This window comes from Mytilus trossulus, chromosome 6 (genome assembly GCF_036588685.1).
Source record: "Mytilus trossulus isolate FHL-02 chromosome 6, PNRI_Mtr1.1.1.hap1, whole genome shotgun sequence".
NCBI lineage: Eukaryota > Metazoa > Mollusca > Bivalvia > Mytilida > Mytilidae > Mytilus > Mytilus trossulus.
In genome coordinates this window covers 44,971,953-44,987,325 of record NC_086378.1, presented here as the reverse complement: position 1 = coordinate 44,987,325, position 15,373 = coordinate 44,971,953, and the positions used below count along the sequence as shown (strand labels likewise).

Here is a 15,373-nt window from a genome sequence, read left to right as displayed (position 1 = left end):
AGCCTGTCAGGCTAGACATTTCAGTGGTGCACTCATGTTTTATTTTTTGTATTTCTTGTTTTTTGTTGGTGCCCAATTAGTGGCCATCTTTTTTTTGGCTGATATGGCTCAAATTACCAACTTGAACTATTTCCCACAAATTTTATCCATCATCTTTCCATCCATTTACTTTTTGAAAAAACATCTATAAACCCATTAGTCCGGCGTCTTTGTGAAAAATTGTGCACATCCTGTTACAAGCATGAAATTTGGCATAGACCTTCCTCAACTATTACTCTTTTATTTCAGATAGGGAGGCATTTGAAAAAAATGTCTCACTTCCGGTCAAATTCAAAATGGCGGATGTCATACTTAAATCAGCCCAATATCGAAGGCTAGCGTGTAAAAATGTGTTATTATCATGCTACTATCATAATATTTGGTACTGACCTTTGTTTTTTACTACTTTTGGATAAATTAAATAGATAAGATGTCTTCAGAAACCCAACTTCTGGTTAAAATCCCACATGGCGGACATTGTACTTAAATAAGCTCATTTTTAGGGAGGGTAATTGAAATGTGTTTTAACGTATTGCTACAATTATTACATTGTATAGGAACCTTTCTTTGGTGCTTCTGATGGCTAGAATGTATAAGACATATGTCTTAAAAACCCTTACTTCCGGTAATAACAAAAATGGGGGACATAGAAATATCTTTTTTTTATTCAAATTTCAACTTTTTTCAAAATGTAAAGAAAATGATTTTATTTTGTCTTGGTCATTAAACTTTTGGCTTTAAGTTATCCCCAAAACCACTTATTCTAGCATATTGTAAATGTTTAGATTTAAAGTTGACACTTCCGGTAAAAATATGAAGTAAATATCAAAGATGAGTCCTCAATCTATTTCTTCGATGTAGAGTTTTGGATAGATTGATTAAAACAAAAGGAAATCACTACATTATTAAAAAATATTTAAAATTACTACTATTTGGTCAAGAATACATGTTTATTCACAGTCATCACCACAAACACTCATCGCAGTGCAAGGAATACCCGGGTTTCCACATTAAAAAAAACCACGGCATCCTTTCTTACATCCATAATGTACAAGCTTCTGAAAAAATGATGAGGTCTCAGAAAGATTATTTTTAAAAAAGGAACCCTCTGTGTCCCTTCGCGATCCATTAATGACTAGACTAGGTAGCATAAGAGTCAATCCCAAGCTCGTCTCACTAAACACCTGCATTAGTATATTGCACGTTTTACATGCTCGAAAAGAATAGGCCAAGTCGTGGGAATAGCCTCACTTATAATGAGCTTTCCATTTTGTGCAAAAATTGACTTTCTTGCTTCGTTAATCATGTTAGCGTCATCTGATAAAAGTGTGCGATCTTACAGTAAAACCCCGGTGATTAAGGCTGATCAATCATCATTCTTTATGTTAAAGTCACATCTTCTAATACCATCAATGTCTCCCGCACAGTCTTTTTTTCCTTTTAAAGCAAAGAGAGAACCGTATCACAACCGGTAAAGGTATGGGTCAGAAATAAGTGTGTGTGATCGATCGTTGCCTAATGCATTTGAAAGGCCATTGAAAGATATTAATCCAAAGATTTTTGCCTCCCCAAACACAATCCATAGTTTGTCTGCCCCTATGTCACGGAATAGCGAAATAGTATTGACAGCATCATCAGTGACTGTTAATCATGACTCGTTTAAGTTCGTGTTTCACTGCATCAGACACATGTACCATGATTAAAGTGTCAGTCTCTTTATGTGAACATGGTGCTACACTTAAAATACATCACGTGGTGGATAAGATAGAATATCATGAGCATGTGTTGCTACAACTATCATACTCATCAAAGACTTCATCCACTCTTGTTACAGTTGCAAGGTATTTTATTAAGGTAAGGACATAATACCCAATCATCATACTCGTTCGGAAACACTTTTAACTGTAACATCAGTGGGTGTAGTGTCGGATGTGAACATAGGCAATACTGGTAGTTTGAAAGCTGTTAAAAGAAGCAAGAGCAACATTTAGGGGAAAGGGAATACACAGACGAATCCAGGATAAAAAAAACATCCTCAAAATTGGCAAAGTTTTCTGAGAGATGACGACAGTAAGAAAGAACTTTTAAGTTTTCATTCACAGCAGCTTGCTCAATACAACTTTGAGTACAAGGTAGTTGAGGCAACAAATGCTCAGGATGTTCAGTGTTATCCAACACTTGATGATGTTTCAAGTTTAGCACCATGTTTACACGAAGAGGCTGACACTAGAATCAAGATCGATGTGTCTGATGCGGTGAAACACAGACTTAAATAAGTCATGACTCAAACAGATACTGATGTCATTGCTGTTTCGCTATTCCGTGACATAGGGGCAGACAAACTTTGGTTTGCATTTGGAAGGGAAAAATTATAAGATATATATCAATCAATGACCTTTCAAATGCACTAGGCATTAAAAGATAACACGTTTGCTGGAAAAGGAACTGCGCTGGTGACATTAATGGAGTTTGAAGATGTGACTATAGCATTTAGAATGATGATTGACCAGCCAACATCACCATATGGATTTGATACGTTTAATGTCATTGAAAACGATACATGGTTTGTTGTAAGATCGAGAAAAAAAGAAACAGATTTGGTGAACAAGGCAAGAAAATATGTGTTTTTGGAATTTAAACATGTGAGAAAAAATACCGCAGTCTTTGTAAATGTTGGAAACCAGCTCTCCAATTGTGAATTGCGGCCTAAAGAGTCTGCTGATTGGGTATTATGTCCTTACCTTAATAAAATACCTTGAAACTGAAATACGAGTGGATGAAGTCTTGGATGCGTATGTAAGTTATAGCAACAAATGGTCAGGATATTCTATCTTATCCACCATGTGAAGTATTTCAAGTTCAGCACCAAGTTCACATTTAGAGGCAGACACTAAAATCATTGTGCATGTGTCTGATGCAGTCAAACACGAACTTAAACGAGTCATGATTCGAAAACAGTCGTTAATGATGATGCTGTCACTACTGTTTCGCTATTCTGTCACATAGGGGTAGACGAACTATGAATTGTGTTTGGGAGGGCAAAAGACTTTGGATGAATATCTATCAATGGCCTTTCAAATGCACTAGGCAATGAGTGATTTAATCAGACTAAATCACCGGGGTTTTACTGTAAGATCGCACAAATTTAACAGATGGGTATAACTATAACATTGTTAACGAAGCAAGAAAATAACTATTTGCGCAAAAGGGAAGGCTTTTTGATGCTGTCCCTCAACTTGGTCATGTCTTTTCCAGCATGTAAATCATGCAATATACTTAGGTAGGTCTTTAGTGAGACGAGCTTGGAATTGGCTCTTATGCTACCCACTCAAGGTGAGGACAAAGAGGATAGCTTTTTAAAAACTCTTTTTAAGACCTCATCATTTTGTCATAAGCTTGTACATTGTGGATGTAAGAAAGGATACCGCGGTTATTTTTAATCTTGAAAATTGGGTATCCCGTGCACTGCGATGTGTGCATGTCATGGTGACTGTGAATAAGAATGTATTCTTGGCCAAATAGTTTTCTTTAAATATTTTTTAATATAATGGTGATTTTATTTTGTTTTAATCAATCTATCCAAAACTCTACATCGAAGAAATAGATTGAGGACTCATCTTTGAAATTTACGTCATATTTTTACCGGAAGTGTCAACTTTATATCTAAACATTTACAAAATGCGTTTTGGGGATAACTTTAAGCCAAAAGTTTAATGACCAGCACAAAATAAAATCATTTTCTTTACATTTTGAAAAAAGTTGAAACTTTGAATAAAAAAATGATATTTCTATGTCCGCCATTTTGGATATTTAAAGAAGTAAGAATTTTTAAGGTATATGTCTTATTCATTGTATCCATCAGAAACACCAAAGAAAGAATCCTTCACAATGCAATGATAGTAGCAATACGTTAAAACACATTTCAATTACCCTCCCTAAAAAATAAGCTTATTTAAGTACAATGTCCGCCATGTGGGATTTTAACCAGAAGTGAGGTTTCTGAAGACATCTTATCTATTTAATTTATCCAAAAGTAGTACAAAACAAAGGTCTGTACCAAATATTATGATAGTAGCATGATAATAACACATGTTTACACGCTAGCCTTCGATATTGGGCTGATTTAAGTATGACGTCCGCCATTTTGAATTTGACCGGAAGTGAGACATTTTTTTCAAATGCCTCCCTATCTGAAATAAAAGAGTAATAGTTGAGGAAGGTCTATGCCAAATTTCATGCTTGTAACAGGATGTGCACAATTTGTCTGAAATATGCTTGTAGCCGCCGGACTACATCACATGATATTGAACAGTCATCTCTACAGTGTTGGTTTCAAAATTTTACCTAGTTATGAAAATGTTGGATTTTCCCACAGAACAGTTGAATTTACTCTCATTGCTACATGTATATTGATATATAGCAAAGTAGTGAAACAGGAAAATGATAAGTTTTTATGTACTTATATATATTTAGTATTACATAATGTACAAAAATTTATATGTGATGTAAGTATAGTCACAGATTGCATATAAATTTAAGTGCATTTGACTTTTATCTTGATTATATCAACATTCCTCATGGACATGTAAAACTTTCTTACAAAAAAGCTGGTTTTCCATTGTCAGACTACACAGTTGGACTAGTTTGTGTCAAATGTTCCAACTGTTGTACTCACAATACTGACCTTGTTTGGGGGATGTGACCTACCCAATTTGACTTGTCATTTAATTTGTACTGACAAGATCAACACAAAGGGTGTCGCATAAGGAGCAGGACCTACTTACCCTTCAGGAACACTTGAGATCATCACCAGTTTTCGTTGGGTTTGTGTTGCTCAGTCTTTGATCTTTTATGTTGTGTTTTGTAAACTGTTCTTAGTCTTTTTGTTATTTTTCTTTGTTTATGCAGTGGTATTCTTATTTAATTTTTTGACTTATGAGTTGGTATATCTTCTTTGGAATTCTCTCATCTCTTACTCCAATCAAAATTCATTTATTACTTCTCCCCTAATCCTAGTTTGCATATATTGCATCCACCTCTGTCTGTCTGTCTGTGCCTTTACTCTTAATATCATGTTTATTCAGATAAATATTTATATATAAAAAGATATACTTTAAAAATTTAAAATAAAAAGCTCATATCAGTTTAAACAGAAAAAAATGAAGGAACCCTGGGTATCAAATCCATAGTTGATATATTGATATTGCGTAAATTGTTAGGAGAGAAATTCAACCTCCATAGAGTCTTTAACTTAATATCCCATTTGTTTGTTATGAAATTGATCTATATATCTAGCTTTTAAAGACTTCTTTATTATAATTAGTGCTCCTCAATTACAGTCTTAAATTTTTACCATAAGAAGGTTATCTCAAATTGTAAACAGAAGTTATAATGGGTACATATATATAATTACACAGCATACAAAACATACTATTGTATGCAGAGTGTGAATTTTACATTTTTGTTGAATGGGGACCTTTGATACTTCACTCTTAAATAGGCTAAATTGATTGTAAAGATACTTATTCTTTCCTTAAAAAAAACCCACTTAAGGTCTATTTATATAAACAGTTGAAATCTATTATAAAGACATTTCAAATGGTCATAAAATATACGGTGCACAAGATATATAATGCACATGAATGAAATATACAATCTCTTGATAGCTTTCATTCTTTATTGGAACTTTAGGACATTATAAATAACATGGCTATTTAAGTATAAATTGGTGTATATATAACTAAAATAAGACTATTTAGTAAATTTGATAAATATTTGTCTTGATGGTTGTACACAGTAAAACCTGCCATACTTAACCTCCATAAAACAAATGCATGTCGTATCATGATCAGGTACTTCATAATTTGTGTCCTCATGTAGCCGTAGTTTTACATATGCACTCTCAGTAATTGAATCTCAATTCAAAGGTGACCTCCCTCAAAGGGTCTATATGACCAAGAAGAACATAAAAGAGGGTCGAAGGATAAAATGATGGCCTAATACATTTAAAAGGTCCACTTTCCCTGAGGGAGTTGAAGCCTGATTTTAGTTTCATGGACAAACATATCTAATTAATAGATGTTTATATTAATACTCTACTGACAGTAAATGCACTAATTACAGTAAGTAAAAGGTATACCGGATGAATATGTAGGTCTTTTGTCATGTTTGTTTACTTCTGAGGTCCTTTTGTTTGATGGGTTTACATAATACCTTACATGCCTTAGGTGGTCAGGTTTGGAGTAAGAAATTAAACAGTTTGATCCTGTTGCATTTGAATAGAATGTATAGAGAGAGTATGCATCAAGATCACAGTGCCCTTAATGACAAGTTAAAACAACAACACATCATACAACGTCTACGATGTTGATTTCCAGTGTAAATTAAGGACGTAGTAGTTTGTAAATACTCTCAAGAGTTGATTTTTCCCTGTTATATATACAGATGTCTAGAGTTCTCCCAGAACAATATAAATTGAAGGGAAGCAGATGACATTTAGATCTTAGAACGGAGGTCAGGTTTACTTTGACAGTATATATCCTATTTCACTTCCCTGTGGAAATTACTGTATAATATTGATTCTGGAATTACGAAACCACAAATATTTAGTCAGCTCAAGATTCTAAGTAAACTTAAACTAACTTTATTGGTATTATAAAACTATGGCATATTTAAATTTTCCTTCCTCATTCTTTGTATTAAATCAATGTATAAAATTTATTTATATGCATATAAAAATATATTAAGGACACACTTTAACATTAAAAAATGCTTTCCTGTATATTGCATAATTTTGTTTTTGTGGCTTAGATTTGGTTCATCAGAAATTTTCTGTGTTTTTTTTTATATATATATATAAAATTACAGCTAAATGATAATTTTTGAAAGTCAGCAGTGAAAAAAGTTTGAAAGCTTTGTTGTAAGAGATAGTAGAACATTTCTATTACATTGAAATAAAAGATTTTTAAATACTCATTTTACTGGAATCTATGTCAGTGTTACAAAACAATTATTGTTGTAAATCAGTGTAACTAAATGTATGATTCTTTTACGTAAATGATGTTAACCATAGGCGGATACAGGGGCGAGTGCCCTCCTTTTGTTTGAAAAATTTGGTTGATTATAATTAGGAAAAACTGTGACGACTGGAGCAGGCCCTGTCTTAGACCCCGTTCACACTAGGACATTTTAATCGATTTAAACTAGACCGGTTCTCTTTAGATCGGTTTAAGGGCTAAAGTGAACACATTGAATCGATTTTCAATTGGTCTAAACTAAAACACCAAAAGAGGTAGTTTAGTTTGAATCGATCTAAAATAAACCGATCTTACTTTAGATGTGAATGCATAGATCGGTTTAAACTAGTACGATTGAATCGAAAATAACGTATGCGCATGTGTAGCGGGAAAACTATCTCAGAGGTTCGTTGTTTAACCCATATTTCTCTGTTGAAAGACCTTTAAAACAAACTGAAAACATGTTGTCTTCGCCGTAGCATAGATTTGCGAAATCTGTGTCTTCTTTTCTTCTGTTGATTTTTTTTCTTCGTAGGAACCGCAGTATTTCCGGCGTCGTGTTGTAATTTCGTTGCTACAGTTAATTTTTTTCAATTTTAAACGGAAAACTGCAATAACACCAGTATCAAAAATTTAACTTGTGATTCAAGAGAAATAATAACTTTATCCAATTTTTTCCCCAAGTTTGTGTATCAGTGTATAAACACATGAATTTGATAAATCATTTCTATTTATACACAGTGTTTACAGTTCTATGGGCAAAAAGGTTAGATCGATTGCGTTTTTAATTGTAGTGTGAACTAGTGGTTCAGATTAGACCGATAGAGATCGTTATGATTAAAGATAATGTGAACGCTAACTGGTTTTATTTAGATCGATTCAGATTAGATCGATAAAAAAAAATGCAAATGTGAACAGGGTCTTAGTTGCAATATACCACTGATATCACAGTTGATAAATCCAAAATCAGCCAAGTGCTTTTAATCTTGCGCTTGAAATCAAATTTAATTTAGAAATAAATTACCTCTCAGCCTTTGAAAAAAACAAACAAAAACAGCTGGTTATATTTTTTATAGATAAAAAGTTATGAATTTTACTGCCTGTGTGGTAGTCTTTATTTGCCCAAAGCTTATATTATTGGCACAATATACATATATATTTATATATGTGTTTATTAAGGCAGGCACTATATGGATTTTTTAAGCCAAAGTACAAATATGCAAAAAATGTATCTTTGTTGCAAAGTCAAGTACATAAAATTACTTACTTTATTATTGCAATCCGTGTTTTCTCAAGTATCAAGTAATTGTATAATCAAACAACCAATGGGATTTGAAATCTGTTTAATTTTTAGTTGCAAATAAACAGCTATCTTAGTACAAAAACTTATTAATTTGATATGGATAGAGACCCTGCTTTGTACTAGGTCTGACACTGATACTGAATTGGAACATTCTATCTTGAAGCTTCTGTGGCATAGTGGTCCAACAACTATATTATTAGCCTGCCAACACTGAGGTTGTGAGTTCATATCCTGCATGTTGCAGGTGCGTTATCACCAATCTTAATTCACTACGATTGTCAGATTTTACAACAACATTCTGTGATTCCTTCTGGCACTCTCAGGCCCAGGCTTCCTCCATCAATAAAAACTGACCGCCCCAAAATTGTTAATAGTGCTAAACATGGCATTTAAAACCTATCAATCAATGATATAATATCTGACAAGGGGACAATACTACAAGAAGTCCAGTCTCTCTATTACAGTACATTATTCAGTCTACAAGTTTTTGATCTTACTCCATAATGAATGCTGCATTCTCTGCAAGAAACATCAAATGCTTTGGTTTGACCAGATTAGTGATGAAACCTGCATTTGAGGTGTTGAACACTTTACCACAATATAAAAAAAGAAGATGTGGTATATATGATTGCCAATGAGACAACTATCCACAAAAGACCAAAATGACACAACTATCCACAAAAGACCAAAATGACACAACTATCCACAAAAGACCAACATGACACAACTATCCACAAAAGACCAAAATGACACAAACATTAACATTAACAACTATACGTCAATACACAAGACCATTAGAAATTATAGCACTTTATTTACAAAAATGATATATGATACACTCAATTATAAAATGTATTCAGATTGGTAAATTGAAAGGAGATGGCACCATACTTCTTGGTGTTATAATGTCATGAGGAGGGTTAACACTGTCAAATCAGTCGCCATTCTCATTGGTGGAACATTATTGACTTAAATAAATAAATAAAAATGCCAAAAAGCAAACAATAATTAATGTATATTTGTTGTATTTTCATGATTTTTAATTAGAGATTTTTCCCCATTTTCACGGTCCACTGACATACAAAATGATGGTGCGGTATATAGGGGCATCCGTGTACTGTGGACACATTCTTGTTTCATTATGTTTGAAATTCATTGGTAAAATGAAATAATTAGAGGTTTTTATTCTCTTGTATATATATTCATGATATTGTCAATTGAAGATGAAAAACAACTGATAAAGAAAATGAAGAATACATGTATGCATATTGATCAACTGTTACTGACTTGTCATACATAGAAAACTTGAAGTGAAGAAAAATTATAGATCATTTATAATGTTAAAAATGTTAAATACTACCACAATTGTCAATACAAAAAAATGTTATACTAATTTACTCTTTCTAAATTGCAATGTAGGGTTTTGAATTTTATAAAAAGAGCAAAGTCTGTAATAAATTAACTTTGTGCTGTTTAATTTAAATTAGTAAAACTTCTGGTTAAATTACTTTTGTTTTTAATTGTTTTTCAAAATTTTTAATTAAACATTTTTCTCAGAAGATCAGCAAGTTTTCAATGTCTTCCTTGTTCAGTAAACAGTGCCCACACAGTTATTCCCTGGGGGAAACACACTTGTTGCTGATGGAGAGGGGTTCACCATGGAATACCTCTGTCTGTGAAGGGATAACACTGGGTGTTTTATTACCTTGAGTTTTATAATTTTTGATATTCTGCAGGGAGATATATCAGGGTGAATCACCACTAATCTGGGTGAAAAATCACTTCAGTCAATGTATGATCTATGCTAAAACACCATGTGTGTAATTGTAAAACTGACTTATTTTCAGCACGGTTTATGAAGATATATTTCACACAAAACACATTTTGTTTACTTGCAGTGTAGAGTACCAAGATCATTAGAATTGAACTTTATCATGGGAGGTATTATCACCACTCACGGTGTTCACAAGTATTTTCCGTCTACTCATCTTAATTCTTTGTCCATCCAGTCTCCTAAGCCGTACCAATTCAATTCAGTTGATCCATAAATATTGTATTGTTTATCTCATTTGATCCTGGATCTGATTGATTGATTGTTGGTTGCTTAACGTCCAGTGGCAAATATTTCCTGGATCTGAAAGAGATAATTAAAATTTACTGCTGGACCTACAATTATTGAAAGCTTGTACAAAATGTTTGGTCAAAATATTATATTATTGTATAATTAAATAAATATTTGTTCCCTATTGGAATTTTTGAAACAAGAAAATATTTATTATCAATGATAATCAGTCTATTTGCCTATCAATAAATTTCTTTTCAAGAAGAAGAATTAACAGATTTATATAAATATTATATGCTTTTATGGTTCACTGAACTTAGAAATGTAATAGTGTGAAATTACAACAATTTCTGTTTTATGTTTTTTTATTTGAGGTAGTTTACAAGGAAGTTGTGGTCACATCCACTTGAAACTTTATACACATGTTTGTTATGATGTGAAGTATTCAAATTACATGTATACATATCAAAAATTTATATTTTGACCCTAAATTTATGGATCACTGAACATACAAATGTGATACTGTTTCTGGGTTTTCATGGGATACCAATTTCCATGGTTTTGGTTGGTACCAGTGCACCAAATATGTTAATGTTTATTGAAGTGCAAATTGTATATAGGCTAGAATGCACAATTTTGAAAAACATGAAATTAAATATCCAAGAAAATTCAATTTTACGTTAATCCATAAAATTGGTATCCCGGAAAATAAATGAATCCACTGTAATGTGAAATCACTATATTTTCAGGTTTTTGTTTTTGGTTAAGTTTATAGTTATTGTACTCGTTAAATTGAGTTTTCTGCGGCCCCATCATCTTGAAACCTTAGTACTTATATTCTTTCTTTGAATTATTTTTTAAATCTTTTGCCAAATTAGGATTTTAACCCTAATACCATGGTTTATACTGGCATAGAAATATAATGCAGTTTTAAAATGTTAACTTCAAATTTGGTAAGAAATGTTCTATAAATATGATCAACATTATTAATAAACAAGATATTATTTTACACTGGTAATTTTTTGTAGCTCTTTATAGCTTGCTGTTTGGTGTGAGCCAAGGCTTCATGTTGAAGACCGTACTTTGACCTATAATGGTTTACTTTTATAAATTGTGACTTTGAACATGTTGGATGTGGAGAGTTGTCTCATTGGCAATCATACCACATCTTCTTATATCTATTGAATATTAATTTCATTATTTTTTTTTTCCAGTAAATTTGAGGGAAGTGAGAGAAGTCAGAGAAGGGAAAAACTCCAAAGATTTTGAGAAGTGGCCTGACGATGCCAGGAAAATGGATAATGCTCTCTGTTTTGTTATTTTTTACGGATCAGAATTCAAACTTAAAAATTTATCTCTTGTTGGTGAGTAAAAATATTTTGCTTTTTTGTAAAGTAGTTTTTTAGCTCACCTGGCCCGAAGGGCCAAGTGAGCTTATGCCATCACTTGGCGTCCGTCGTCGTCCGTCGTCTGTCGTCTGTCATCTGTCGTCGTAAACTATTTCAAGAATCTTCTCCTCTGAAACTACTGGGCCAAATACTTCCAAACTTTAACTGAATGTTCCTTTGGGTATCTAGTTTATAAATTGTATCCGATGTTTTGATCTATCATCAAACATGGTCGCCATTGCTAAAAATAGAACATAGGGGTCAAATGCAGTTTTTGGCTTATAACGCAAAAACCAAAGCATTTAGAGCAAATCTGACATGGGGTAATATTGTTTATCAGGTCAAGATCTATCTGCCCTGAAATTTTCAGATGAATCAGACAACCCGTTGGTGGGTTGCTGCCCCTGAATAGGTAATTTTAAGGAAATTTTGCTGTTTTTGGTTATTATCTTGAATATTATTATAGATAGAGATAAACTGTAAAAAGCAATAATGTTCAGCAAAGTAAGATTTACAAGTAAGTCAACATGACCGAAATTGTCAGTTGACCCCTTTAGGAGTTATTGCCCTTTATAGTCAATTTTTAACCATTTTTCGTAAATCTTAGTAATCTTTTACAAAAATCTTCTCCTCTGAAACTACTGGGCCAAATACTTCCAAACTTTAACTGAATGTTCCTTAGGGTATGTAGTTTATAAATTGTATCCGATGTTTTGATCTATCAACAAATATGGTCGCCATTGCTAAAAATAGAACATTGGGGTCAAATGCAGTTTTTGGCTTATAACTCAAAAACCAAAGCATAAAGAGCAAATCTGACAGGGGTAATATTGTTTATCAGGTCAAGATCTATCTGCCCTGAAATTTTCAGATGAATCAGACAACCCATTGTTGGGTTGCTGCCCCTGAATTGGTAATTTTAAGGAAATTTTGCTGTTTTTGGTTATTATCTTGAATATTATTATACATGTAGATAGAGATAAACTGTAAAAAGCAATAATGTTCAGCAAAGTAAGATTTACAAGTAAGTCAACATGACCGAAATTGTCAGTTGACCCCTTTAGGAGTTATTGCCCTTTATAGTCAATTTTTAACCATTTTTCGTAAATCTTAGTAATCTTTTACAAAAATCTTCTCCTCTGAAACTACTGGGCCAAATACTTCCAAACTTTAACTGAATGTTCCTTAGGGTATGTAGTTTATAAATTGTATCGGATGTTTTGATCTATCAACAAATATGGTCGCCATTGCTAAAAATAGAACATAGGGGTCAAATGCAGTTTTTGGCTTATAACTCAAAAACCAAAGCATAAAGAGCAAATCTGACAGGGGTAATATTGTTTATCAGGTCAAGATCTATCTGCCCTGAAATTTTCAGATGAATCAGACAACCCATTGTTGGGTTGCTGCCCCTGAATTGGTAATTTTAAGGAAATTTTGCTGTTTTTATACGACCGCAAATTTTGAAAAAATTTTCGTCGTATATTGCTATCACGTTGGCGTCGTCGTCGTTGTCGTCGTCGTCCGAATACTTTTAGTTTTCGCACTCTAACTTTAGTAAAAGTGAATAGAAATCTATGAAATTTTAACACAAGGTTTATGACCATAAAAGGAAGGCTGGTATTGATTTTGGGAGTTTTGGTCCCAACATTTTAGGAATTAGGGGCCAAAAAGGGCCCAAATAAGCATTTTCTTGGTTTTCGCACTATAACTTTAGTTTAAGTGAATAGAAATCTATGAAATTTTGACACAAGGTTTATGACCACAAAAGAAATGTTGGGATTGATTTTGGGAGTTTTGGTTTCAACAGTTTAGGAATAAGGGGCCAAAAAAGGGCCCAAATAAGCATTATTCTTGGTTTTCGCACAATAACATTAGTTAAAGTAAACAGAAATCAATGAAATTTGAACACAATGTTTATGACCACAAAAGGAAGGTTGGTATTGATTTTGGGAGTTTCGGTCCCAACAGTTTAGGAATTAGGGGCCAAAAAGGGACCCAAATAAGCATTTTTCTTGGTTTTCGCACCATAGCGTTAGTATAAGTAAATAGAAATCTATGAAATTTAAACACAAGGTTGATGACTATAAAAGGAAGGTTGGTATTGATTTTGGGAGTTTTGGTCCCAACAGTTAAGGAAAAAGGGGCCCAAAGGGTCCAAAATTAAACTTTGTTTGATTTCATCAAAATTGAATAATTGGGGTTCTTTAATATGCCGAATCTAACTATGTATGTAGATTCTTAATTTTTGGTCCTGTTTTCAAATTGGTCTACATTAAGGTCCAAAGGGTCCAAAATTAAACTTAGTTTGATTTTAACAAAAATTGAAACCTTGGGGTTCTTTGATATGCTGAATCTAAAAAATCTAATTGGAGTTATCTTTCTTTGTCCAGAATCAACTTAAATCTTTGTTATATACAATATACAATGTATATTCACTTTTTACTACCAACTGATAAATTTAAATAATCTTTACCATTCAGTGATAACAAGCAGTTTTTTTACATCTTAATATTTTATGATGTATTTAAATGAGTAGTAATTGTTGCAAACTCCATTAGAATATTTTAATTGAAATTAGTTTTGGAATAAGGGAAAGGGGGATGTGATTAAAAAATTGGGTTCAATTTTTCTCATTTGAAATTTCATAAATAAAAAGAAAATTTCTTCAACCATTTTTTTGAGAGGATTAATATTCAACAGCATAGTGAATTGCTCTAAGAGAAAACAAAAATTTTAAGTTCATTTGAATACATTCATTCTGTGTCAGAAACATATGCTGTGTCAACTATTTAATCACAATCCAAATTTAGAGCGGAATCCAGCTTGAATGTTGTGTCCATACTTGCCCCAACTGTTCAGGGTTCAACCTCTGCGGTCGTATAAAGCTACGCCCTGCGGAGCATCTGGTTGGTTATTATCTTGAATATTATTATACATGTAGATAGAGATAAACTGTAAAAAGCAATAATGTTCAGCAAAGTAAGATTTACAAGTAAGTCAATATGACCGAAATGGTCAGTTGACCCCTTTAGGAGTTATTGCCCTTTATAGTCAATTTTTAACCATTTTTCGTAAATCTTAGTAATCTTTTACAACAATCTTCTCCTCTGAAACTACTGGGCCAAATACTTCCAAACTTTAACTGAATGTTCCTTAGGGTATGTAGTTTATAAATTGTATCCGATGTTTTGATCTATCATCAAACGTGGTCGCCATTGCTAAAAATAGAACATAGGGGTCAAATGCAGTTTTTGGCTTATAACTAAAAAACCAAAGCATTTAGAGCAAATCTGACATGGGGTAATAATGTTTATCAGGTCAAGATTTATCTGCCCTGAAATTTTCAGATGAATCTGACAACCTGTTGTTGGGTTGCTGCCCCTGAATTGATAATTTTAAGGAAATTTTGCTGTTTTATGTTATTATCTTGAATATTATTATAGATAGAGATAAACTGTAAACAGCAATAATGTTCAGCAAAGTAAGATCTACAAATAAGTCAATTTGACCAAAATTGTCAATTGACCCCTTAAGGAGTTATTGCCCTTTAAAGACTTTTTTC

General features: G+C 32.8%; 1 protein-coding gene across 10 annotated transcripts in view; it reads left to right on the top strand.

Moving 5' to 3' along the window:
- The window catches only part of LOC134721419 (1-phosphatidylinositol 4,5-bisphosphate phosphodiesterase gamma-1-like), a 90,811-nt gene that overhangs the window by 9,228 nt on the left and 66,210 nt on the right, over positions 1-15,373 (top strand). For all 10 annotated transcript variants that reach the window (XM_063584414.1, XM_063584415.1, XM_063584413.1 and 7 more), the window contains exon 2: positions 11,635-11,784. In XM_063584414.1, the coding sequence (XP_063440484.1) occupies positions 11,635-11,784 (150 nt within the window). The remainder of the gene's footprint in view (positions 1-11,634; positions 11,785-15,373) is intronic.